Consider the following 24,935-nt stretch of genomic DNA (forward strand, 5'->3'; position numbering starts at 1 on the left):
CAGCTCATTAAAGTTTGTTTTACTCTAAACGAGACTAATATCGCAATCTACTTCAGTCAAGAGGAACAGGTTGTTATAACGGAGAGCTATGAAGAATATAAAACAGCAAAAATAAGGCCAGAGAGGAATGCTGGCAGCACATCACTCGCTGTGTAAATTCATAAGTGCATGTATTTATTTAACCACTCAATGCCGACCGTGATATTAATTGTATTGATTGATTATCTGTGATGAATACAATCAATGATCTAATCTAATCTGTTCTATTAGCTGCAACAGCAGCAGTGTAAAACGGATGATATTAACCTACCTGATGACACGCGCCGCTGTAACTGCATGTTATTGTTCGGTGGCATTACGAACGTTACGGCTCAACTAGTTTACATTTCTAACATGTATTTCCCTCAGCTGAGAATCTGTCTCTCTCATAGAGAATATGGTTATACGTTTTACATCAGTTCCTGTTCCTGAAAACAAAAATCCAGATGAACCAGTGACCTGAAGAGACGTTTAGTTTCAGATAGTCGAAGAGCAGCTGAGGAACACAACACTACAGATTAAAACTAACCTGTAATAATCAAGAACTCTGTACACGTTATTACTGTAAACTACTGCCCACATCAACGGTGTGTCGTTACATTCATCATCAACTAAGCACCATCATGGCTAACTGAAGCTTCACTTTGACTCCGCCCCCCCCCACCCTGTGACATCACAAACACAGTGAAGTCAGAAACTCCAGTTCTTCTCTGAGGGCGAATTCATCACTTTTTGAGTGTCAGTGGATGAAATTAAATGTTTTCACGCTGAGCAACAGAAAGATAATTTAAAGTCACACATTAACCTAAATTACTTCAAGTTATTATTTTTTTGAATACTTGATTCTGATTGGTCGATCATGGCGTTCTACAGTCTGTTATTTCTTTATAGCAGACCGTTGCTATGTATAACATACCGTTGCTATGGGCTCAGCTCTGATGTCAGACTCAAATTATTGATTTCTTAAGTAGCCGTGTAATAAGCGTGATAATGTACAGCTAGCAGGTCATTTTTGTGAAATAAACCCCTTCGCGTCGGAGTGCGGCATCGCCCTGTCGGGGTTTATTTCACAACAATGACGGGCTCGCTGTACATTATCCCTCACATATCAACCACTAAATCCTTGAATGCAGAGATTTTCACACTGACATTTTCTTGTTTCTGTACTCTGACAGATTTTTAACACTTTGGAAATGTTCTTGTAATGTTCCAAATTTTTCGTGAGTTTTTCTACGAATGTCCAGCGCCAATTTCTGCTCCAGTCTTTTTAAAATAAACTTACATCTTCACGGGAAACAACTTTGTTAGGTTTAGGTAAGAAAACCACGTAGTTAGGTTGAGGAAAGATCATAGTTAAGTAACACCACACCGGAAGTGGTTACGCGACACCGGAAGTGATGTAACTTGAGTACAGAAGTTACGTGACAAATAAATCAACGTTGACTTTCGGTTTTGACGGGACATGAACAGCGGACTCCTGGTGAAGGTCTGGTGGTTTTTGATACATATTTGGATCGAACACAGCTGGAATCAATTATTTAGTATTTTTCAGTTTGACATTAAAGAGCTCTGCTGATCAGCAACAAATGAATCCACTGATAATCAATAAAACATGCATTCTTTTTAGGGCACTGTATATTTCTAACCTCTCACATACAAACGTGTACATATGTGTCACCTTTACAGCAGATTAAAGAATCATTATTAACACTGATCAATCATTATTGTCTTCTGATCAATATTTCTCTATTGCTAATATTTCTTCACAGCTAAAAAATAAAAGTTCACATCAGCAACAACATCAGTTTGTTTAAAAAAATATTACCGCTCCTCAACCTGAAAAACAAAATCCTAAAAAGATGTTTTTCAGAGAAATCACTTTATCTGAAGTGACGAGATTCTCAAGATCAAACCATCTGAAACTGACAATCTGCTGGCAAAGCCCCGCCCATGACCACCGATAAGCCCCACCCATGACCACCGATAAGCCCCACCCATGACCACCGATAAGCCCCGCCCTTGACCTCCGATAAGTGGTTGTCACTGAGGCTCTGGTGACATCACACCGTCCTCTCCTGGTTCCCGACAGTCGGTGGGAAAAACAACTTATTGACCTCCAGTAAAATAAATCCTGTTAAAATAAAATGATCTGTGATAAAGAGCACGTATAAAGAAAACAGCTCACAGCTGTTTACTGCAGACTTACAGTATACCTGTATATATATTTGCAGTATCACTGTATTTTTACAGTATTAGTACATATATTACCAGTATTTCATACAGTCTGAGTGTACGACACACACATGCAGAACAGCAGAAACTAATTTCACAATTTCAGAATAAAAACAGTCAAAGTTTCTTTTCTTTTTCTTTTCTCCGTGGATTTCAGTTTGAACAAACAAAAGTTTTTCAGTCGGTTTTATAATAAATAACACTTAAGTGTAAATGTAGTACTGTAAATATAATACTGTACTATCAATGCAGTACTGTACTGTCAATATAGTACTGTACTGTAAATGTATTACTTAAAACAGGTATAAAACACCCTTCATCCCTCATAAATCGCCACCTTAAACATGGTGGAGGGGTTTGTGTGCCCCAGTGACTTGTGTTGTCGAGGGCATTAGCTCCTGGTATGGTCTCCCAAGGCAAAGTGGTCCCAGAGGAGGGGCCAGACCGAAAGCGATTCACAGACCCTTTATGAATCTGCACCAAAAGAGTTGTGGAACCTCACCCGGAAAAAGGAAACCGGGGCCCCCTTCTGGAGCCACACCTGGGAGGGGAGCTCGCCGGCGAGCATCTGGTGGCCAGGCTTTGGCACATGGTGCCCGGCCGGGCACAGCCCGAAAGATCAACATGAAGCCGCCACCCTTTGGGCCCACCACCCGCAGGGGATAGGCATTGGGGTCGGGTGCAGTGTGAGCCGGGCGGCAGGAAAAGGTGGGGATCTAGGTGTGCTGATCCCCAGCATCGCAGACTGGCTCTAGGTACGTGGAAGGAACCGGAGCTGGTGCAGGATGTGGAGCGGTATCAACTAGATATAGTTGGACTCACCTCCACGCATAGCTCTGGTTCTGCAACCAAACTCCAGGAGAAGGGCTGGACTCCCGTCTTTTCCGGAGTTGCCCAGGTTAAGAGGCGCCAGGTGGGTGTGGGGATACTCACCAGACCCCGGCTGAGCGCCGCTGTGTTGGAGTTCTCCCCAGAGAACAGGAGGGTCGCCTCTATGATACTACGAGTCGCTGAGAGGAAGTCTTTGAATGTAGTTTGTGCTTATGCACCAAACAGCAGCTCGGAGTACCCGGCCTTCTTGGCGTCTCTTAGAGTCTCTTTGAGTCGCCGACTGGGGACTCGATAGTTCTGCTGGGGGGACTTCAACGCTCACATGGGTGATGATGGAGAAACCTGGAGGGGGCTGATTGGAAGGATCGGCCTGCCTGATCTGAACCAGAGTGGTGTTTTGTTGTTGGACTTCTGTGCTAGTCATGGATTGACCATAACAAACACGTTCAAGCATAGGGCGGTTCATAAGTTTACTTGGCACCAGAACACCCGAAGCCAAAGAACGATGATCGACTTTGTGGTCGTATCATCAGATGTGCGGCCGTATGTCTTGGACACTCGGGTGAAGAGAGGAGTGGAGCTGCCAACTGATCACCACCTGGTGGTGAGTTGGATCAGATGGCGGGGGAGGCGGCCAGACAGACCTTGGAAACCCAAACGTGTCATGAGGGCGAACTGGAAATGTCTGGCTGAGGCCCCTGTCCGCAAGGTCTACAACTCCCACCTTAGGAAGACTATTTTGCGCATCCCGGGGGGAGGCTGGGGACATCGAATCTGATTGGGTCGTGTTCAAAGCCTCCATTGTGGAAGCGGCTGCGAGGAGTTGTGGTCGGAAGGTCGTCGGTGCCCGTCGTGGCAGCAACCTAAAGTGCCTGTGGAATGGCAGACCAGGGTGGTGGTTCCCATTTTTAAAAAAGGGGGACCAAAGGGCTTGCTTCAATTGGGGTTCACACTGCTCAGCCTCCCCGGGAAAGTTTATTCTACGGTGCTGGAAAGGAGACTCTGACTGATTGTCGAACCTCGGATCCAGGAGGAACAATTCGGATTCCGTCCTGGTCGTGGAACAGTGGACCAGCTCTTTACCCTTGCAGTGCTGTTGGAGGCGGCATGTGAGTTTGCCCATCCAGTCAACATGTGTTCTGTGGACTTGGAAAAGGCTTACGATTGCTAATAGCTATTCGGTCCTTTTATAACCACAGTGAGAGCTGTGTCTGTATACTCGGCACAAAGTCAAACACGTTTCCGTGGGGTGTTGGCTTCCACCAGGGTTGTCCCTGATCACCGATCCTGTTTGTGATTTTCATGGACAGGATCTCAAGGCGAAGCTGGGGGGAGGAGAGTGTCCGGTTTGGGGCTCTCAGAATTGCGTCTCTGCTCTTTGCAGAGACGCAATTTGCCTCCCTTTAAAGGTTTTCTGAGCACGTCCAGCTGGTAAGATGCCCCGGGGTAGACCCAGAGCACACTGGAGAGATATATATCTGGTCTGGCCTGGGAACGCCTCGGGGTACCCCAGGAAGAGCTGGAAAACGTTGCTGGGGAGAGGGACGCCTGGGTTCCCTGCTAAGCCTGCTGCCCCCCGCGACCCGACCCCGGATAAGAGGAAGCAAAATGGATGGATAGTATAAAACAGGTGGAAATCAATCTGTTTGTCGGCACCACTTCCTGTGAGAACTGATGATGAACTCTCTTCGATGGTTTGGTTCTGCTTTTAAATTTAAACAAATAAAGTTTGAACTCAGTGCAGTTCAAATTTAATGACGAGTTATTTATGGACTTTAACAGTGTTGCTGCAGACACTGCAGGTGTTCACACAGCTGACACCTGTATTCAGCTGTTTCCATGACAACAAAGTCTTATGTGTTTAATCTGAAAGTGGAAGACAGAATTCACTCCAACATCTGTTCTGTTCAATAAGCTTTAACTCAGTCATCCGTTCATGTACGGAGATGAATCTGTTGTTAACTGATTGGTCAGATGGCTGCTGTGATTCATTATTGCATCTGTCTGTCTGTCTGTCTGTCTGTCTGTCTGTCTGTCTGTCTGTGTAGACAGCAGGCTGCCATTCTCTTCTCTTCTTCTCTTGATTAACAATAATTTCAGTGTCTTCTTCTTTTGTTTTACTCCTCCAGAGAAAAAAAAATCATCACCTCCTTTTCTTTCAGTTTCCCTTTGTTTCTGACCCCGCCTCCACGATGATGTCAGAAGACCAGACCGCGCCTCCATGATCATGTCAGAAGAGTAGACTCCGCCTCTTGGCCGGACTGATTGCTGAACAGAAAAAAAGGCGTTTTTATTTTAAATAGAAAATGTATTTAAACTCAACAAACAGCATCATGTGTCACCAGGATAGTAAGACAAACGTGAGCGTGTGTGTGCGTGTTACCTGGATCAGGTGTGACTGTCGGTCTGATTGCTTCTTTTTCCAGTTGAATCTCTGACAGACTGAAGATGGACGTTGCTGAAACAACATTCAGTGAGTGATTTTGTGATGTCACAGTACACAGTGACGTTATGGATTAAAAACAGGGGTCAAAGGTCGTGTTTAAACTTACAGTCAGGAAGTGTTACCACTTTGCTTCCAAGCTTACTGAAATAATTATGATGCATCGCCTCCGCTGCTGAGATCCTCTTCTTCCCTTCAAACTGAAGTGTAAATAAAAAAGTTATCGTATGAAGAAAACAACACAATAGACACCTCAGTAAATGTCCCACTACTGAATTTTGAAGCCTTTATGTGTCTTAAAAAAGGCGGTTTCTAACAAGTGGCTAAATGAGACGACTAAACGTCATGACATGAACATTAAATCATCATCTCAGTTTAAGGATCTTAAAATCACTGTTCTATTATTATTATTATTATTATTATTATTATTATTCTATTATTAGTTATTATTAATAATTATTATAAATTAGTATTATTGTTATTATACATTACTATTAAGAGTTATTCTATTTATTATTATTACTATTATTAGGAGTTATTCTATTTTATTATTACTATACATTACAATTTAGAGTTATTCTATTTGTTATTATTAATCTATTTATTATTATTTTTTATTTTTTTTAAAGTAATTATTCATAGAATAATTCATATTCTGAACTGGACAGAAACCAGAAAAAAACACGTTGAGATGTTTACTGACCTGCAAGAACTTTGACAACAAGTCGACTCCTTCACTGCTGAGCCTGAACAACACACACACACACACACACACACACACACACACACACACACACACACACACACACACACACACACACACACACACACACACACACACACACAGTCAACTTAAGCCAAGTTTCTGCAGTACAGTAGTGTACCTGTACCTGTGTGCGGTACAGTAGTGTACCTGTGTGCAGTACAGTAGTGTACCTGTGTGCGGTACAGTAGTGTACCTGTGTGCGGTACAAATGTGTACCTTTGTGCGGTACAGTTGCGTACCTGGGAGTGTGGTTACTCAGTCTCTCTGCTCGGTACTGAGGGTAATTGTGCGACACAAATTCGTCATTAGAACTGATCCCAGGCCAGCTCTTCTCTGAGGGAGTACCTGCACAAGAAATATACACAATATACATCAAACACACAAAAAACACAGTTTTCTATAAACAGAAATAACAGAAGCTGATTGGTTCTCACCGAGGAGTTTGAAGATGAAGTGAAGCTCCTCCTCCACCGTGGAACCAGGAAACAGAGGTCGACCTGTCGACATCTCATAGAAGATACAACCAACACCCCTACAGACAGACAGACAGACAGACAGAGAGAGAGACAGAGAAACAGGTAGACAGACCATTAGGCCGACAGAGAGACAGACAGGTCATTAGAGTCTGGATCTCTGGAAAACTGATCAATTATGGTATAATACATAAATATATACAGTATACATATATATATATACACACACACACACACACATACTGTATATATATATATATATATATACAGTATATACAGTATACAGTATATATACACAAAACTACAGTACTGACCACATGTCGATGTGAGTGGAGTAGTCGGTGCTGCCCAGCAGGATGTCCGGCGGTCGGTACCACAGCGTCACCACCTCATTAGAGTACGTCTTTGTCGGGATCGACTTCGCTCGAGCCAAACCTGAAACACACACAACACCTGAGTTACATCATTATAGTGACATCATCACTGTGTTCACAACCCTTCAGTAACATCACAACATTACATTACATTCATTTGGCAGTTTTCAATTCAGTTCATCCACAACAAGAACAAAAGTAACATCTTAAATTACCATTTGAATTCATATTCTCACACACAAGACTGTCCACGTTAACATGTTGTGCTAAAAAGCAGCAGTAAACAGACGCAGTAAACTCACCAAAGTCAGCCAGTTTGAGCTCTCCTCGCTCGTTGATCAGCAGGTTTTGGGGTTTCAGGTCTCTGTGGAGAACTTTCCTCCGGTGACAGTACGACAAACCTCGCAGCAACTGGAAAAGAAAGAGCTGAGGAGACAAAAAACGGTAAGCTGAATGAGAGGTGAGTGAAGGTAAACATCAGGTGAGCAGCATGTCACGTCTTATATCAGCGTCAATGATGCCATGTCAGTCAGTGATATGTAATCTGTAAACTGCTGTATATATATGAGGACTGGGACGATACACCCATCTCCCGATTCAATACTATCACGATACTTATGTGCCGAATCGATATGTATTGCGATTTTTAAGTATTGCAATTCGTTATTGTGATTTTTGTGAACTTTTTAGATTTTTTTTCCCACCCCTAATAAATATATACAAACAGCTGTATCGGTAGTACTGACAGGTACATTACAGGTTTTCTCACATTGACGTTGTGAACATGGATGATGTTTCCACAGTCATCCAGATACTGTTTCAAATCTTTGTCCTGAAACACACAAGAAACACGATTAAAGGCTCAATACACCAAATATCAAGGTGTGTGTGTGTGTGTGTGTGTGTGTGTGTGTGTGTCTCTCACCAGATACTCAAACACCAGTGTGAGGGACTTCTGTGTGTGGATGATGTCATGAAGCGTGACGATGTTGGCGTGTTTCAGATCCTTCAACAGAGACACTGAGGGAGAACACACACACATTAATATACGCACGCACGCAGGTACTAGGGGAGCTAGCAGTCTGATCAGCACAGCTATAGTACACTGTAGTACTCTATAGTACTGTGGTATCGCTTCTGCAGTACAGCATAAGTACTGTAGTACCTTCTCTGATAGCAGTACACGGAGCTCCTTCTTCATGTTCCAAACGAATCTCCTTCAGAGCCACGAGGTTATCAGTCAGTTTACTGCGACCTTTATACACTGTAGCGTAGGTCCCCTGCAGAAAGACAGGTAGAGAGAGAGACAGGTGAGAGAGACAGGTAGAAATAGAGACAGGTGTGAGGTACAGGTAGAGAGAGAGACAGGTGAAAGAGACAGGTAGAGAGAGAGACAGGTAGAGAAAGAGACAGGTGAGAGGGACAGGTAGAGAGGGACTGTTGAGAGAAACAGGTAGAAAGGGACAGGTGAGAGGGACAGATAAGAGAGACAGGTGAGAGGGACAGGTGAGAGAAACAGGTAGAGAAGGACAGGTGAGAGGGACATGTGAGAGAGGGACAGGTGAGAGAAACAGGTAGAGAGGGACAGGTGAGAGAGAGACAGGTTTAGAGGGACAGGTGAGAGAGACAGATTTAGAGGGACAGGTGAGAGAGACACAGGTGAGACACCGGTGAGAGATAGAAAGGTGAGAGAGAGTGACGTGAGAGGGAGACAGGTGAGAGGAAGACATGTGAGACAGATAGGTAGAGAGGGTTCGATTCAAACAGTTTGGTCTGTTCACATCAACACAGTCAGGTGAGTCCTCACCTCTCCCAGTTTGTCCAGTTTGATGTACGTCTCCAGTTTCCCAAAACCAATCTCTGACTGCAGACACAGACAGAGAGACAGACAGACAGACAGAGAGACAGACAGACAGACAGACACACAGAGAGACAGACAGACAGACAGACAGGAGATGGTTAATATAATCTGTGAAGACATCAAATACTAATAATAGAATACAATAGAAACCGGAAGAGTAGAAGCAGGTAGATATACCAGAGACACTCTGCGCAGGCGTCTGCTGATTGGCTGCTCGAACAGAGCCGGACCAATCAGATTAAACTTCTCCAGGTAACCGTCTGGAAGACGAATGTCAGCCGGTAACGAGAGACGTTTGTTAATGTCCTGAAACACAACAGAGAGAGAGAGAGAGAGAGAGACATTAAGATCATAATTCTTACTGCGTTAATTACCCCTCCATCCATCCATCCATCTTCTTCCTCTTATCCAGGGCCGGGTCGCGGGGCAGCAGGTAGCAGGGCATTCCAGACGTAACAATGACCCGCTAGCTGTACATTATCCCGCTTATTACACGGCTACTTACTGAAGAAATCAATAATTTGACACAAAAACGGTCCGCCAGAATTCGACATCAGAACTGCGCCCATAGCAACGGTCTGTTATACATAGCAACGGTCTGCTATAAAGAAAAAACAGACCGTAGAATGCCATGATTGACCAATCAGAATCGAGTATTCAACACGGCCGTGTAATAAACCAACGTAAGTGTGGGTTGTTGTGTATACAGTATGTGTGTTACTGTGTGTGTACCTCTGTAGAGATCTTCTTGTTTCTCATTCTCACTTTAACTGGACTCGGAACATCGTCTGAAGAAGACACCAGATCACTTTCTCCATCTGAACTCATCTTTACATCCTCATGGACGATCTCTGAAAATACACAAACATACACACAGAGAACATGAACACAGTACATAACAGGGGTACCTTTTACCGAGGGGTGAAGTGACTGGAGAAGGCTGCCACTGCGGTACACCCCGTGGTGGGGGATGTACCACACCTGGCCATCATGCATTACTACCCGGTCGTGCGGTGTGGTTCAGGTAGTATTTGTAGTATTAGTACCCAGTCGTGCGGTGTGGTTCAGGTAGTATTTGTAGTATTAGTACCCAGTCGTGCGGTGTGGTTTAGGTAGTATTTGTAATATCAGTACCCAGTCGTGCGGTGTGGTTCAGGTAGTATTTGTAGTATTAGTACCCAGTCGTGCGGTGTGGTTCAGGTAGTATTTCCAGTATTAGTACCCAGTCGTGCGGTGTGGTTTAGGTAGTATTTGTAATATCAGTACCCAGTCGTGCGGTGTGGCTCAGGTAGTATTTCCAGTATTAGTACCCAGTCGTGCGGTGTGGTTCAGGTAGTATTTGTAGTATTAGTACCCAGTCGTGCGGTGTGGTTCAGGTAGGAGCTCAGGCTGCGTCCGAGGCCTCGAGGTTTCCTCAGTGAGCTGCTGTACGACTGAAGAAGAGACTGAACTGAAGAAGACGAACCTCGAACCTTCAAACCTCCAGAAGAACCTCGAAGTGACATCACCTCTGATGGAGGGATGATGGAGGGGTGATGGAGAGATGATGGAGCGATGATGAGGGGTGATGGACGGATGATGAGGGGTGATGGAGGGATGGTGGAGGGGTGTTGGAGAGGTGATGTAGGGGTGATGGAGGGATGATGACGGGATGATGGAGAGGTGATGTAGGGGTGATGGAAAGGTGATGGAGAGATGATGTAGGGTTGATGGAGGGATGATGGAGGTGTGATGGAGGGGTGATGAAGGGATGATGGAAGGGTGATGGTGGGGTGATGATGGGATGATGGAGGGGTGATGACGGGATGATGGAGGGGTGAAGGAGGGGTAATGGAGGGATGGAGGGATGATGGAGGGATGATGGAGGGATGATGGAGTGGTAATGGATGGATGATGGAGGGATGATGGATTGGTAATGGAGGGATTATGGAGGGGTGAAGGAGGGATGATGGAGGGATGATGGAAGGGTGATGGAGGGGTGATGGAGGGATGATGGAGGGGTGATGGAGGGATGATGGAGGGGTGAAGGAGGGGTGAAGGAGGGATGATGGAGGGGTGATGGAGGGATGATGGAGGGATGATGGAGGGGTGATGGAGGGGTGAAGGAGGGATGATGGAGGGGTGATGGAGGGGTGATGGAGGGATGATGGAGGGATGATAGAGGGGTGATGGAGGGGTGATGGAGGGATGATGGAGGGATGATGGAGGGGTGATGGAGGGATAATGGAGGGGTGATGGAGGGGTGATGGAGGGATAATGGAGGGGTGATGGAGGGGTGATGGAGGGATGATGGAGGGGTGATGGAGGGATGATGATTGGTTGATTTTGTGGAAAAAAGGAGAAAAAGAAAAGAAATATGTCATCAGATCAGCAGCAGACTGATTGATCGTTTCAACAGACAACCAATCAAAATCATAAATCCAACCAACCAATCAGATCAGAGGGAGGAGTCAGGTGACACTGTTCCATAACATCACTGTGATGCTTCAAGTTGTGACCTCACAGGTGTGTCCCTATGGAGGTCACACCTGATCCTTTGTGTGTGTGTGTGTGTGTGTGTGTGTTACCTGAGTCACTGTGTGATGTCACTTCCTGGTTGATGGTGTCACTCAGTGTCCTGTCCCCTCCTCCGGCCCCTCCCCTCCCTAGGGTGAGTGACAGCTGCCGTTTGATCTTCCTCATCCTCTCCATGAGGGGGGGGCGGGGGGGCAGGGGAGGGCGTGACGCTAAGGGGGGCGGGGCAGCCAGCCTGCAGACAACACCTGCACAGGGAAACAGGAAATCAACAGGGTTTTTCACGGCGTTTAAACTGGTCCAGTTCACAGCGTTTAAAGATCCCATATCGTAAAAAGTGAGATTTTCATGTCTTTTATATTATAAAGCAGGTTTAAGTGCTTTATATATACTGTTAAACTATCAAAGCGCTCAATATACTGAGAAATACAAGTAGTCCGTATTCAGAAATTGTGCGTTTGAAACAAGCTGTTAGGATTTCTGTCCATTTGTGATGTCACAAATATACAATATTTAGACCATTACACGGTTTTAAACGTAAACATTCTAAATGTGTCCCAGTTTATTTCCTGTTGCAGTGTATGTGAATGACATCAGCTGACAGGAAGTAAACATGGACCCAGGCTGTTGCCTAGCAACACAATTCTGTTGCAATCCGTTGAAATGCACTAAAACGGAGCGTTTTAGACAGAGGGTAAATACAGGTATATTCAGACAGACAGTACGAGGAAAATAAAATGTTTTTTGAACATTACAGCATGTAAACATGTTCTATTAGAAACACAAAATACAAGTATGAACCTGAAAATGAGCATAATATGGGACCTTTAAACAGGTCCAGTTCACATCATTTAACCTGGTCCATTGATGTGTTTAGTTTGTATTATGTGTTGTGTTCTGGTCTGCCGAGGTGAAATGAATACAGACTATCTGACAGTTAACATGCTATCACCTGGCTATGTACCTGGATCTGTGGTACCGTCTACGTGCTGTTTCCTCTGTATCAGTGTGGAGGACGGGGTCCGTCTAATTCCTGCAGTAACTGTGTATTCACTGTATCAGTGTGGAGGACGGGGTCCGTCTATGTCCTGCAGTAAATGTCATCAGTGTGATATAAATAGCAGCGGAGGCGGAGCGGAGCGGGTTTCTCTCTCCGTTTCTTTGGATAACGGATATAACGGTTTTCCCCGGTAACACACGGAGCTCGGTGGTGTGGTTGACTCACCGGGAGGGCTGGTCCCGGTCTGTCCCGGGTCGTCCTCGGCTCGGTTCAGTCTGACAGAGTCTCGGGTCTTTCTGGCTCCCAGTAATCTGCAGCCATGTTGCTGCTGCTCCGGTCCTCCTCCGGTCCTCCGGTGCGTCCTGACGGAGACACTCACAGCACCGGGAGTGACGTCACAGCACGTCCCGGTACTCTGTTTTCTTAAAATCATTTAATTATACAAACAATAAACACGCACATAATACATAAATGAATGAGGTCATCATAAAAAATAAAAAATAATATGTTCATTTTTAAAAACAAACAACAAAAATAATATTTACTATAATACAAGTATTCTAACATTATTTACAATATTTACAATAATAATAGATATTTATTATAATACAAGTATTCTAACATTATTTACAATATTTACAATAATAATAGATATTTAATACAAGTATTTGAACATTATTTCACATATTTACTATAGTAGAAGTATTCTAACGTTATTTCACATATTTACAATAATAATAAATATTTACTATAATAGTTATTCTAACATTATTTCACCTATTAATAATAATATTTACTATAATACAGGTATTCTAATATTATTTCTTATATAAAATAATAATACATAATTACTATAATAGTAGTATTCTAACATTATTTCACATATTTACAATATTAATAGATATTTATTATAATAGAAGTATTCTAACATTATTTTACATATTTACTATAATAATATATATTTACTGTAATACAAGTTCTAACATTATTTTACATATTTACAATAATAATAAATATTTATTATAATACAAGTATTCTAACATTATTTCACATATTTGCTATAATAATAGAGATTTACTATAATAATAGAGATTTACTACAATACAAGTATTCTAACATTATTTTACATATTTACAATAATAATAATATATATATACTATGATAGAAGTATTCTAACATTATTTTAGATATTTACAATAATAATATATACAGTATATTTACTATAATAGAAGTATTCTAACATAATTTCACATATTTACTATAATAATAATATTAGATATTTACTATAATAGGATTCTAACATTATTTCACAAATTTACTATAATATATATTTACTATAATAGAAGTATTCCAACGTTATTTTATATATTTACTATAATAATAGATATTTACTATAATAGAAGTATTCTAACATTATTACACATATTTACTATAATAATAGATATTTACTTTTATGCAAGTATTATAACATTATTTTATATATTTACTATAATAGAAGTATTCTAACATTATTTTACATACTTACAATAATAGGTATTTACTGTAATACAAGTATTCTAACATTATTTAACATATTTACTATAATAATATATATTTACTATAATACAAGTATTCTAACATTATTATTATTATTATTATCATAATTATAGACAGACAGACAGACAGGAAGAGAGTGTTTTGTGTTTCTCTGCATTCACATGTCCTCACTTGCGTCGTTTCCTTGCATCTTTCCTTGCATCCTCGGTGGGAAGGACGCAAGGAAAGGATGCAAGTGAGAAAACGTGGATACAGTTTAGGAGACTTGAGATGCAGCCAACGACATCCCGGACTCCACCGTGTCTGTCAACGGCCTTCAGACTGTACAGGTGAACAGGAAGTGCAGGGCGAGGGCGAGAGGAAAGGTGTTAACAACAGATGAGTTACAGTAGAGGTAGGGTTACCCTGACACTGACCTGCTGGCTGGGATTCTACGACCACGCCATCGTCCTGGTTGTTTACTTCACTCCCTCGGCGTGACGTCATCTAGTCAGACTACAGACGCAGCACAACTAAATAAATTCACATTTCTGCTGGTTCTCGTTCTCATCCTGTTTACAGACACACAGACGTGTTTCACTGAACTTTATTTAAATCCGTAAATATTACAGAACATTTAATTTGAGCTTCACGCTCCAATCTGAAAGAGTTTCACTGAATATCTCTAAACGTGTTCATCAGGGTCACTCTCAGGTCTCTGACCAATCAGCGGCTATTGTCTCTCTGGCTGGCCGCTGATTCGACGGATTGTGTCCGGGGTCGTTTGCTCGGCGGCTGCTCTGATTGTTCGACGTCTCTGAATCCCTCAGAGGTGATCTGGTATTGAACGGTGGCCCCCCTGTGATCTGGAGATTTAAAAATGTCCGCCAGCCGCCGTGACCCCGCCCAGTGTAGGAGGAGCCGGATGGTGGGGGCGTGGCCCCAGCTCTCCCCGAGGGCGGGAACCAGCTGTGATTGGCCACCCTGCAGCCGGGTGGTCATCTGGTTGGTTATCATCACGGCGATGCTGTGACTGGTTGCCATGGCGATGAGCTGCTGGGCGAGGCCGTTGAGGAGGCGTGTCCTCTGCGACAGCTCGTCAAAGTGCTGCCGGAACGGAAAAGCCACGCTGTCAATCACCAGGAGGCGGACCTTTGGGTGGTCAGACAGGAAGTCAGGCAACAGATGGAGCTCGGCGAGCAGCTCCACGTAATCATGGCAACGCACCTGAGAGGCGAGACAGACGGCCAGTTGGAATCATTACAACCTGCTGCTGTGTGATGACATCACTGTGAAACAGTGAGGTGGTCTGTTACCATGACGACCAGTCATTACCAGGAACATGTTGGACAGGATGGATTCAACGGTGAAGGTCGTCATGGCGACTCGTTGCTCTTCGTCCTCGATCAATAAGGAGCAGTGTTGGACGACGGCGGTGGCGATGTCGACGACTCTCTGAAGCTGGAAGCTGCCCTCAGTGTCGATGTAGACCGCCTGACCTCCGACCCCCCCGAAACACTGAGGCACCTGAACGTCCACCGCCAGCTGCAGGCTGAGAGGATGATGTTGTGTGTTATAGCGTGTTACAGCGTGTCACAGTGTGTTATAGTGTGTTACAGCGTGTCCCAGTGTGTTATAGCATGTCACAGTTTGTCACAGTGTGTAATAGTGTGTCACAGTGTGTTATAGTGTGTCATAATGTGTTATAGTGTGTCACAGTGTGTCACAGTGTGTTATAGTGTGTCATAATGTGTTATAGTGTGTCACAGTGTGTCACAGTGTGTCACAGTGTGTTATAGTGTGTCATAATGTGTTATAGTGTGTCACAGTGTGTCACAGTGTGTCACAGTGTGTTATAGTGTGTCATAATGTGTTATAGTGTGTCACAGTGTGTCACAGTGTGTCACAGTGTGTTACAGTGTGTTATAGTGTGTCATAATGTGTTATAGTGTGTCACAGTGTGTCACAGTGTGTTATAGTGTGTCATAATGTGTTATAGTGTGTCACAGTGTGTCACAGTGTGTTATAGTGTGTCACAGTGTGTTATAGTGTGTCATAATGTGTTATAGTGTGTCACAGTGTGTTACAGTGTGTCAGACCATAGTTGTGTTTTTCCGACTCCTGGAGCTCCACAGATTTCGGTTGTTTTCCCGACAGGAAGTCCTCCTCCGAGAGCAGCGTCCAGCTGAGAGGAGAACGTCACGATGCTCCTCAGTTCCTCTTCCTTCTGCAGGAGCTCCAGAGCAGTCAGAGAGGCTGACGCTCCTCCACCTCCTCCTCCTCCTCCTCCTCCTCCTGCTGCTCCATCACCTCCTGCTCCCTCTTTCCTCACAGTCTGCAGAACCTCCAGCGCCTCCTGCTGGGACAGACTGGCCTCTGCAACAGAACACAAAACATCCCATTACATTCATTTAACACTAATATACTGTGTGTGTGTGTGTGTGTGTGTGTGTGTGTGTGTGTGTGTGAGTGTGTGTGTGTGTGTGTGTGTGTGAGTGTGTGTGTGTGTGTGTGTGTGTGTGTGCGTGTGAGTGTGTGTGTGTGTGTGTGTGTGTGTGTGTGTGTGTGTGTGTGTGAGTGTGTGTGTGTGTGTGTGTGTGTGTGTGTGTGTGTGTGTGCGTGTGTGTGTGTGTGTGTGTGAGTGTGTGTGTGTGTGTGTGTGTGTGTATATGTCTGTAAACATAATAATAATATAAGTTACCTTTGCTGAGTTGTAGTGGTTTGAGGTGCAGCAGGTCTGCGGTGAACTGGAAACCAGCGTTGACCAGTTTCATCTTCACACCGGGACTCAGAGACAGACTGGACACAGACCTCTGCATCTCCACTGGTTAACTCTACACCAACACTACCGGTAGCTTCCTCTTCAAAACATCCCGCCATGACCGGAAGCCGACCCCAACCTTCCGGGGTGACTTTTCAAAGTAAAGGCATCCAGGAGCTTTTGAGCTGATTAAAAACACTTTTTTTTTATTGAGAAATTGACATTACAATATGTAATCGTACAGAACAGTCCACAACTACAAGGGAACAGACAAGCCTGGAAATTGTCGTACAGTGCATAAGAGTGTGGATGAAGAGAGAGAAAAAAGAAAAAAAACAACAAACAAAAAAAAAAGAAAAGTAAGGGAATGTGTGAATAGTGCTAATAGTGCTATAGGGGTTCTCTGTAAGGTTAAGGTCCTCAACTAACATTGAAAGCTTCATAGCATTCTTTTTCTTCATATGTTTCAGAGATGAAAAGTAAAAACACAGCTCCTTGTGAAAAACATAGAAATTTGATCTTGATTTCAGGAATCTATTTTTATGTATAAACTTCTTTCCAAGAATGATTATGGAATTGATTGCCAGGTCAAAAACAGACTTTCATACTATGCTGTCAGTTACCAAGTTCTTATTTTGAAGGCATAACCGGAAGTTGCATGTCAGCTGATTGTTTTTGCTAACATGACGCTCAGTTACGTCATTAAGACGCGACAGAGGTTCCACACGTGAGAGGCGACCTGCATGTTTAGTTTCAGTGTTGATGAGGAGTTTACACTGAAGGTGAGATTTATTTACACATTCATTTATACAGGAGAAACGTTTTAATGTGAAAGGAAGAAAACCCGGAAGTGATTCTGCTCGATTAAAAAGAAGAAACTGATCAAAAACAGCTGATGATCGATCTGATCTCAAAGCAGTTTATCGATTAGTGATCAGTTTATCAGAGGGTTCAACAGGAACATAGTTACACAGTGATGGAGAGAAGAGAGGAAGAAGAGGAGGGGATGAAGACTACAGCTCAGATAGAAGCAGAAGAGGAAGAGGAGGAAGAAGAAGAAGAAGAGGAGGAGGAGGAGGAGGAGATGAAGACTACTGCTCAGATAGAAGAGGAAGAGGAGGAGGAGGAGGAGGAGGGAGCTGCTGCAGAAAGTGGAGGGGACGATGATGAAGATGAACACTCAGATGGTGATGAAGAGCAGGAAAACAAAGATGATGATGGTGGTGGTGCAGGGATGAAGAAGAAGACCAAACAGAAAGCTGCTGGAGTGAAGTGTGTTCCAGGAATCATCTACATCGGTCACGTTCCTCCGAGGTTCCGCCCAAAACACCTGAGGAACATGCTGTCAGTGTACGGAGAGATCGGACGCGTCTTCCTCCAGCCTGAAGGTACAAATACACAAAAAATACACACAAATATATATATACACGAATACTGTCAGCGTTCGGAGAGATCGGACGCATCTTCCTCCAACCTGAAGGTACAAATACACAACTCCCAACTCCCTGAAATAAACCCGACGCGCTGTAATAAACCCGGCTCGCTGTGATAAACCCGGCTCGCTACGATAAACCCGGCTCGCTGCAATAAACCCGACTCGCTGCGATAAACCCGACTCGCTGAGATAAACCCGACTCGCTGTGATAAACCCGGCTCACTACGATAAACCCGGCTCGCTGCGATAAACCCGACTCGCTGCGATAAACCCGACTCGCTGAGATAAACCCGACTCGCTGCGATAAACCCGACTCGCTGCGATAAACCCGACTCGCTGAGATAAACCCGACTCGCTGCGATAAACCCGGCTCGCTGCGATAAACCCGACTCGCTGCGATAAACCCGACTCGCTGCGATAAACCCGACTCGCTGAGATAAACCCGACCCGCTGAGATAAACCCGACTCGCTGAGATAAACCCGACCCGCTGAGATAAACCCGACCCGCTGAGATAAACTCGACCCGCTGTAAGAAACGCGACCCGCTGTGATAAACCCGACTCACTGAGATAAACCCGACTTGCTGAAATAAACCCGACTCGCTGAGATAAACCCGACTCGCTGTGATAAACCCGACTCGCTGAGATAAACCCGATTCGCTGAGATAAACCCGATTCGCTGAGATAAACCCGACCCGCTGAAATAGACCCGACTTGCTTAGATAAACCCGACTCGCTGAAATAGACCTGACTCGCTGAGATAAACCCGATTCGCTGAGATAAACCCGACCCGCTGAAATAGACCCGACTCGCTGAGATAAACCAGACAAACCGGAAGAGACTTAAAATTTCTACTATTTACCTCTCCTTCTGTCCTCGTCTCCTCTGTCCTCAGATGGTGAGATGACAGTTTTTATTGCCTGTTTATTTTCTGATCACTGTATTATTGATCCCTCAGATGGTCAGGTGAGGAGGAGGAAGAAGAAGTCTGGGTTGAGGAGGTGTGATTTTACTGAAGGATGGGTGGAGTTCAGAGATAAACGAATGGCGAAGAGAGTGGCAGCGTCTCTCCACAACACACCGATGGGAACCAGGAAACGCCAACGATTCTCCTCCGACCTCTGGTCCATCAAGGTACAATCTGCTCAGTAACTAAAACTAGATCTGAATGACTGAAAATGCAATCCTAGGACTCACCTGTCTTGTCTGTCTCTGTAGTACCTGCACAGGTTCCAGTGGACTCACCTGAGCGAGCGGCTGGCCTACGAGCAGACCGTCCTCCAGCAGAGACTCAGGACTGAGGTGTCTCAGGCGAAGAGAGAAACAAACTTCTACCTGAACAATGTGGATAAAAGCGCTAACATGGACAAGCTAAGGAAGAAGAGACAGAGAGACGGACAACAGGTAAACTATAAACACTCAGCTGAATCTACCTGTAGTTCCAATACAGGTGGAGTCACAGTAACTTTATATTATAGCCCAATATCATCAGTTTGTCTCAAGGGGCTTTACAATCTGTACAGCATACGAGACCCTCTGTCCTCGGACCCTCTGTCCTCAGACCCTTGTGTTTGTTCTAAAACTTTATTTGTCGTCGTCAGGTGGAGGACAAGACGTGGGACTTCACTCAGCGTCAGACAGAAGAGGAGATCCAGATGAGGAAGAAGAAGAAGAAAGACTCTTTTACCCAGAAGCACCTGGACAAGACCCACCTCATACAGCAGAAGAGCCAATCAAACGTCTCGCTGCTAGCCAAGATTTTCAACTCCAAACAATCAGAGTAACATCAGAGAGACAGCTGATTGGCTGCAGGACAAAATCAGAAACAAGGAGGGAGGTCACGACAACAAAATCTGGTCTGCACTCAAGACCGTGTCCCAGCCTCCATTCAATTCTTCCCGCCTTAACGAACTTGTTAAGTCCTCTGCACAGTGTACTGTTCTGTTCATAGTACTTTGTGTAGTCATAGTATATGTCAGAATGTAGTATTACAGTCACAGTAGAGTGATGACATTGTACAGGACACAGCGCAGGAGTTTCACAGGTTTAATATAAAAACAAGCAGAGAAACCAGAGTGAGTCCGGTTTAATGAAGCTTCTGTCCCTTCAGGCTGCAGACCACAACACCACGAGACACCATTACAGTCTTTTTCAGCATCACACACAGCTCCTCCTTAAGGTCAGAGGTCAGCTGATTCTGAGTTCAACAGTTCATACTGCTCTTCATCTTCCTCTTCACTTCTTCTTGCGCACCACCGTCCACCCGTCGTCTTCTTCCTGAGGAGGAGGAGGTGGAGGAGGATCTTTCATGCTGACTGATGGACCGGAGGATTCACACTCCATCACCTGAACACAGGAAGACATTAATTACTATTTGTGAATAAAGAAGACTCCTGAATCACGTGACTGTGTGACTGCTGATTGTTGTTGTTTGTAAGATAATACTCTGTAACATCACATAATGCATTGATCATCACACTATACTATATTATAGTATATCAGAACTTAATGTGTCAGGTTAAACTGACCGATCAGAGTTGTGTATCAGGTGAGACGTACCTGTGTGTCGTCATCACTGTCTTCATCAGACTGTGAGGGAGCAGCTGTGACCTTTGCCCTCTGACTCGTCTTTTGTGTGAGAGTGTTGATGGTGTGTTTGAGCTGCTGCACCGCCCCCTGCTGCCACTGGCTGAACAACTGCACCAGACTTTCACACACCTGGAAATACAGGTGGAACAGGGTTAACATCATAGATAAACACCGTTCACACCTGGACCACCTTATATTAAATCTGATGGTAATTTCACATGTCGGTCTCATGCAAGCGGCGACCTCCTGGTCCGTGTGTGCGTGTGTGTGTGTGTACCTGAGGTAAACTCCCATCATCCACCTCTGTGTCAAACTCCTGATTCATCAGTTCAGCAATGAAGTCCTCGACCTCACACCGCTCCAGGTCAGCTGATTACACACAGACAGACACACACACACACACACAATATGAGACAACATACAGTAAATACCAGACTCACTCTGACATGTACAGAATATCACCAGAATAAAGGTCCTATCATATATTAGAGTCTAATCCCGAATATTAGTGTTACTGTAGTACAGTTTCTACAGAAACTCTGCAGGTAGTGTACAGAGTACCTGAGCAGGTAGTGAACAGAGTACCTGAGCAGCTGTGATAGATTAATAAATCATTCAATCGATCAATAAACGATAAACTATCCCAGTGTAAACACATACAATAGTCAGCAGCTGACCGGTTACCATGGTTACCTACCATTGTCATGGAAGTACTGCTGGACCACATCCACCATCCAGTCAGCTTTCTGCTGCCCGTACATTCCTCCAAACCCGTTATCCACCGCGATCTGAGCACATAAACACAAAGGATGTGAGTCTATATCTATAGTAACAACCCGGGTCACTCTTATGTTTATTTTAGTTGTCTTCTGATTCACCATGTAGTTAAAATCGGTGTTAATTGTAGCTCTGAACAGCAGCAGACAAACTGACTTAAAATAACTTCCTTCATTTATTAGAAAGATTTTTCTTTTCATAATCTGTTATTTCCCCCGTTAACTTTTATTAATGATACTATTAAAGTCAGAGAGAGAAGGAGAGTGTCTGTCAGCAACAAACACCTTTTACATAACTTATCCTCATTTCCATTCAGTCACATGAGGCTGATAATTCCTGAACCTCGGGTTTGATATGAGTTACATCATTTACATTTTCCCTGAAACATTCAGCCTAATTAATAAATTCTACTGTCAGAATATCAATAACTACAGACGCTAATAATGAATAAATGATATAAAGATATTGTGCCAGTAGAGATGGTTGCTGGTCCTCTAAGCAGGACTCAGTCCACAGTAGAAATACAGACCAGCTGTTATTCATGTGCAGGTGTTTGTTAAACAGGTAACAGACTACAGAGAGAAAACACTGCTGCCCTGCCACTGAGAATAACTGTGTCTTTATTAGTATTAGATCAGTTCAGACATAAACAGCTGTTAGAGCTGACTGACAGCTGATCCAGATGTGATCAGCTGCTGCTGTCATCAGAAACGGACGTCGCTTCACGTGACGCTTCAGAGGAAACAACAACAACGTCTCATGTCTCTTAAAACGTCCTCGTTTCCTCTGTCCTCGCATGGTTTCCTTGCGTCTCTCCACGCTTCCCCGGTGGGAGGGACTAAGACGCAAGTGAGTGAAACGAGGATGCAATTAAGAGCTTTGGGATGCAGCCCCAGTGGCTCAGGTGTGTCTGGTGTCTGTTGGTCCAGGTGTGCCGTCACGGATCATATTTACCTGTAGAACCGGCCACGTGTTGAGAACAGCTCTCACTCCTTCAGTGAAGAGATCACGAGAAGATGCAGAGACCGCCATGCTGGATCTGACAGACAGAAGCAGTCGAGCTCAGAGAGAGAGAGTCCTGATCAGACAGAAGCAGCTGATCCAGACCCGAAGGATCAGACAGAGACAGCAGATGTCAGGATGCTCCAGCAGGAGGCAGCAGCTGATCTCATATTACAGTCTTCTTCTACTGATCTCATATCAGTCACTGTGTTTCTTCTACTCATTTAATATCAAAGTGTTTGTTCTCAGTGAGATTGAAGAGTTTTCAGTCATTGAATCTCATATTTAGAGAGTTTATTTATTACATAACAGGAACTTTTTATTTATATATTTTTTAATATATTTATCATTATTTAAAGGGACTGTTTATAAGAATCACAAATGCTTGTTAACAGCGGCACATGTGGCCGTTAAGTCAAGGAAAGTCAGCGTCATGTTGCTCGCGCTTGTGCTCGCTCTACATAGACATGAACGAGCATCGTTCAAAACAGTGAGGCGACACACGTCAGCTAAAAACACAATATCACTCTATATTTCAGCTGCTTGGCAGTAATGTTAGCTGACCAGACGAAGGACTCTCCATGAATCATGGCGGACGGAACAGGGGAGACATCGGCACCAGGTCGGAGACGATAACGTTTCCCTATGCGGCGCCCCGTCACTTCACAAGACACGGGAAACCTCTGTTGGTCTGGAGGAGCTGCAACATTTATTTCTGCACAAACGTCCACTGTTCATTCACTAGATATTCTCAGAGCTACTAACTCTTCTGCAGTATGGAGTGTGCGCGCATGCACGTGAGGTGGAGCGAGCTGAGTGAAGTCAAGCAGGCAGAGGAGCAGAGGAGCAGAGTACAGCAGAGACTCCGGCTCTGGAGACCAAAGCTACGGTCTCCCTCGCGTCCTCCGACCGCGGCCAACACTGTTTTGCAAGACGGGCTTCACTAGATAGAGCTTCGCGGTTTTGCTGCTTCCGTGTAGTTTGTGTTGGAGTCCTGAGTCTGAACAGCGTAGCCACACGGGAGCGCGCATATGACACCGACCCGGATTGATTTATACGTGTAAAAAGTTACAAACAGTCCCTTTAAATCTCATATTTAGAGAGTTAATTTATTACATAACAGGAGCTTTTTATTTATATTTTTTTAAATATATTTATCATATCATTATTTAACAGTTGAGGTAAAACAAAATAGAAGTTGCTCTATTTGTTTTGAGCTCTACAGAATCCACCAGTGAAGATCAAACTAATTATTCATTCCCTCCTCTATCTGAAATATTAAATCCTGAGGAGCAGACGCTTCAACATGATCCAATAAATAAATAAATGAATGAATGAGTGAATGAGTGAGGGGGTGTAAAAGCATCAGCTAACAGTTTAACTGAGCATCAGAAACCAAGTGTGAGACCTGTAGCCAAAGATACCTAAAAGTAAATGAATACACTCATCATAGACCTTCATATTTGATAATTCCTCTTATTGTACTTCTGCATTTGTAGTACTATATTTCCTCAAGGCATCAATATATTCACATTCTGTTTCCTCACACATGTAGAGGAATAACCTACCCACTATCACACCAAATCTGGGATCAATCAGAGTTTGCATTATTAAATTACATGAGTTTAGGTGTATCATCTCCCATTCCGCCTGGCTTTATTTTGCAATTCTTTTATTTACAGGGTGTCACCATATCTGTCAATTTAATCACTTTTGCAGTAAAACATAAAGAGAGAATTCATCACTTTGAGTGCCGGTGGATGAAATTAAATATTTTTACACTGAGTCACAGAAAGATATTTTAAAGTCACACATGAACCTAAATTACTTCAAGATATTAACCACTAAATCATTGATTGCAGAGATTTTCACACTGTGACATTTTCCTGTTTCTGACTTTTAACACTATAATATAAATGTTCTCGTATCCTCTCTCTCTCTCTCAAATGGACACATATTTGGGGCTGAACACTTCTGGAATCAGTTATTCAGTATTTTTCAGTTTGACACGGCGTCTCAGGCGTCCATGTTGGAGTCCACAGTGTTTCTGATCAACAGGTTTCTAAAGGTGGACGGTGATGGAGAAGCTCAGGATGAACAGGTGAGCTCTTCAGGTGAGTCTGATGGTACAACAAACTGGACTGGACCAGTTTAACCAGAATCAAAGATATTTCTATTTGTCTTCTTTAGAATTAAAGCCAGAGAAGAAGAAGAAGTCCTCAGTTTATAAAGAACACAGGCTGCTGGCTCAACCAGCCGTACACATTGTTTGTGTGAAGCATTTAAACAGTTCAGTAAACATTCAGACTGCAGGATGAAAAATA

At 43.8% G+C, this 24,935-nt stretch overlaps 4 protein-coding genes across 5 annotated transcripts; 1 reads left to right on the forward strand and 3 right to left on the reverse strand.

Annotated features, from left to right (window-relative positions):
- Positions 1–1,743: 1,743 nt before the first annotated feature.
- cdk16 (cyclin-dependent kinase 16) lies at positions 1,744–12,977 on the reverse strand. Of its 2 annotated transcripts, XM_037772692.1 has the most exons (17): positions 12,759–12,977; positions 11,587–11,781; positions 10,374–10,529; positions 9,752–9,870; positions 9,197–9,325; positions 8,966–9,022; positions 8,324–8,438; positions 8,084–8,178; positions 7,928–7,990; positions 7,461–7,584; positions 7,099–7,219; positions 6,746–6,843; positions 6,551–6,656; positions 6,249–6,291; positions 5,655–5,745; positions 5,486–5,560; positions 1,744–5,370 (listed from the first exon to the last, which is right to left on the reverse strand). In XM_037772692.1, the coding sequence occupies exons 1-17, from the start codon at positions 12,964–12,966 to the stop codon at positions 5,333–5,335; spliced, it is 1,833 nt and encodes a 610-aa protein (XP_037628620.1). In that variant the 5' UTR covers positions 12,967–12,977; the 3' UTR covers positions 1,744–5,332. The 2 variants fall into 2 exon arrangements, with proteins under 2 accessions (XP_037628620.1, XP_037628621.1); XM_037772693.1 differs by lacking the exons at positions 10,374–10,529; positions 11,587–11,781; positions 12,759–12,977 and adding an exon at positions 10,242–10,246.
- Positions 12,978–14,641: 1,664 nt separating this feature from the next.
- On the reverse strand, positions 14,642–16,948 carry rad51c (RAD51 paralog C). Its single transcript, XM_037772717.1, has 4 exons — positions 16,750–16,948; positions 16,148–16,424; positions 15,384–15,600; positions 14,642–15,275 (listed from the first exon to the last, which is right to left on the reverse strand). The coding sequence occupies exons 1-4, from the start codon at positions 16,865–16,867 to the stop codon at positions 14,775–14,777; spliced, it is 1,113 nt and encodes a 370-aa protein (XP_037628645.1). The 5' UTR covers positions 16,868–16,948; the 3' UTR covers positions 14,642–14,774.
- Positions 16,949–17,506: 558 nt separating this feature from the next.
- On the forward strand, positions 17,507–20,649 carry abt1 (activator of basal transcription 1). The gene is made up of 4 exons (XM_037772730.1): positions 17,507–18,197; positions 19,202–19,377; positions 19,462–19,647; positions 19,845–20,649. The coding sequence occupies exons 1-4, from the start codon at positions 17,786–17,788 to the stop codon at positions 20,025–20,027; spliced, it is 957 nt and encodes a 318-aa protein (XP_037628658.1). The 5' UTR covers positions 17,507–17,785; the 3' UTR covers positions 20,028–20,649.
- Positions 20,276–22,716, reverse strand: tsr2 (TSR2 ribosome maturation factor). Its single transcript, XM_037772745.1, has 5 exons — positions 22,564–22,716; positions 21,530–21,620; positions 21,110–21,201; positions 20,803–20,961; positions 20,276–20,589 (listed from the first exon to the last, which is right to left on the reverse strand). Exons 1-5 carry the CDS (start codon positions 22,639–22,641, stop codon positions 20,479–20,481), a joined length of 531 nt encoding a protein of 176 aa, XP_037628673.1. The 5' UTR covers positions 22,642–22,716; the 3' UTR covers positions 20,276–20,478.
- Positions 22,717–24,935: the final 2,219 nt, after the last annotated feature.

Source organism: Sebastes umbrosus, chromosome 6, assembly GCF_015220745.1.
Source record: "Sebastes umbrosus isolate fSebUmb1 chromosome 6, fSebUmb1.pri, whole genome shotgun sequence".
Taxonomy (NCBI): domain Eukaryota; kingdom Metazoa; phylum Chordata; class Actinopteri; order Perciformes; family Sebastidae; genus Sebastes; species Sebastes umbrosus.

Coding starts and splice junctions, on each gene's coding strand:
- abt1 (XM_037772730.1), top strand. CDS start 17,786: ATGGAGAGAAGAGAGGAAGAAGAGGAGGGGATGAAGACTACAGCTCAG. Junction 19,378..19,461: donor CCGACCTCTGGTCCATCAAG/GTACAATCTGCT, acceptor CTGTCTCTGTAG/TACCTGCACAGGTTCCAGTG. Junction 19,648..19,844: donor GACAGAGAGACGGACAACAG/GTAAACTATAAA, acceptor TGTCGTCGTCAG/GTGGAGGACAAGACGTGGGA.
- cdk16 (XM_037772692.1), bottom strand. CDS start 12,966: ATGATTTTAAGAAAACAGAGTACCGGGACGTGCTGTGACGTCACTCCC. Junction 10,530..11,586: donor GACATCACACAGTGACTCAG/GTAACACACACA, acceptor TCCCTCCATCAG/AGGTGATGTCACTTCGAGGT. Junction 5,371..5,485: donor GACAGTCACACCTGATCCAG/GTAACACGCACA, acceptor TTTTCTGTTCAG/CAATCAGTCCGGCCAAGAGG.
- rad51c (XM_037772717.1), bottom strand. CDS start 16,867: ATGCAGAGGTCTGTGTCCAGTCTGTCTCTGAGTCCCGGTGTGAAGATG. Junction 16,425..16,749: donor ACCACTACAACTCAGCAAAG/GTAACTTATATT, acceptor GTTCTGTTGCAG/AGGCCAGTCTGTCCCAGCAG. Junction 15,276..15,383: donor TCCTGTCCAACATGTTCCTG/GTAATGACTGGT, acceptor CTCGCCTCTCAG/GTGCGTTGCCATGATTACGT.
- tsr2 (XM_037772745.1), bottom strand. CDS start 22,641: ATGGCGGTCTCTGCATCTTCTCGTGATCTCTTCACTGAAGGAGTGAGA. Junction 21,202..21,529: donor GCAGTACTTCCATGACAATG/GTAGGTAACCAT, acceptor GTGTGTAATCAG/CTGACCTGGAGCGGTGTGAG. Junction 20,962..21,109: donor ATGATGGGAGTTTACCTCAG/GTACACACACAC, acceptor CTGTATTTCCAG/GTGTGTGAAAGTCTGGTGCA.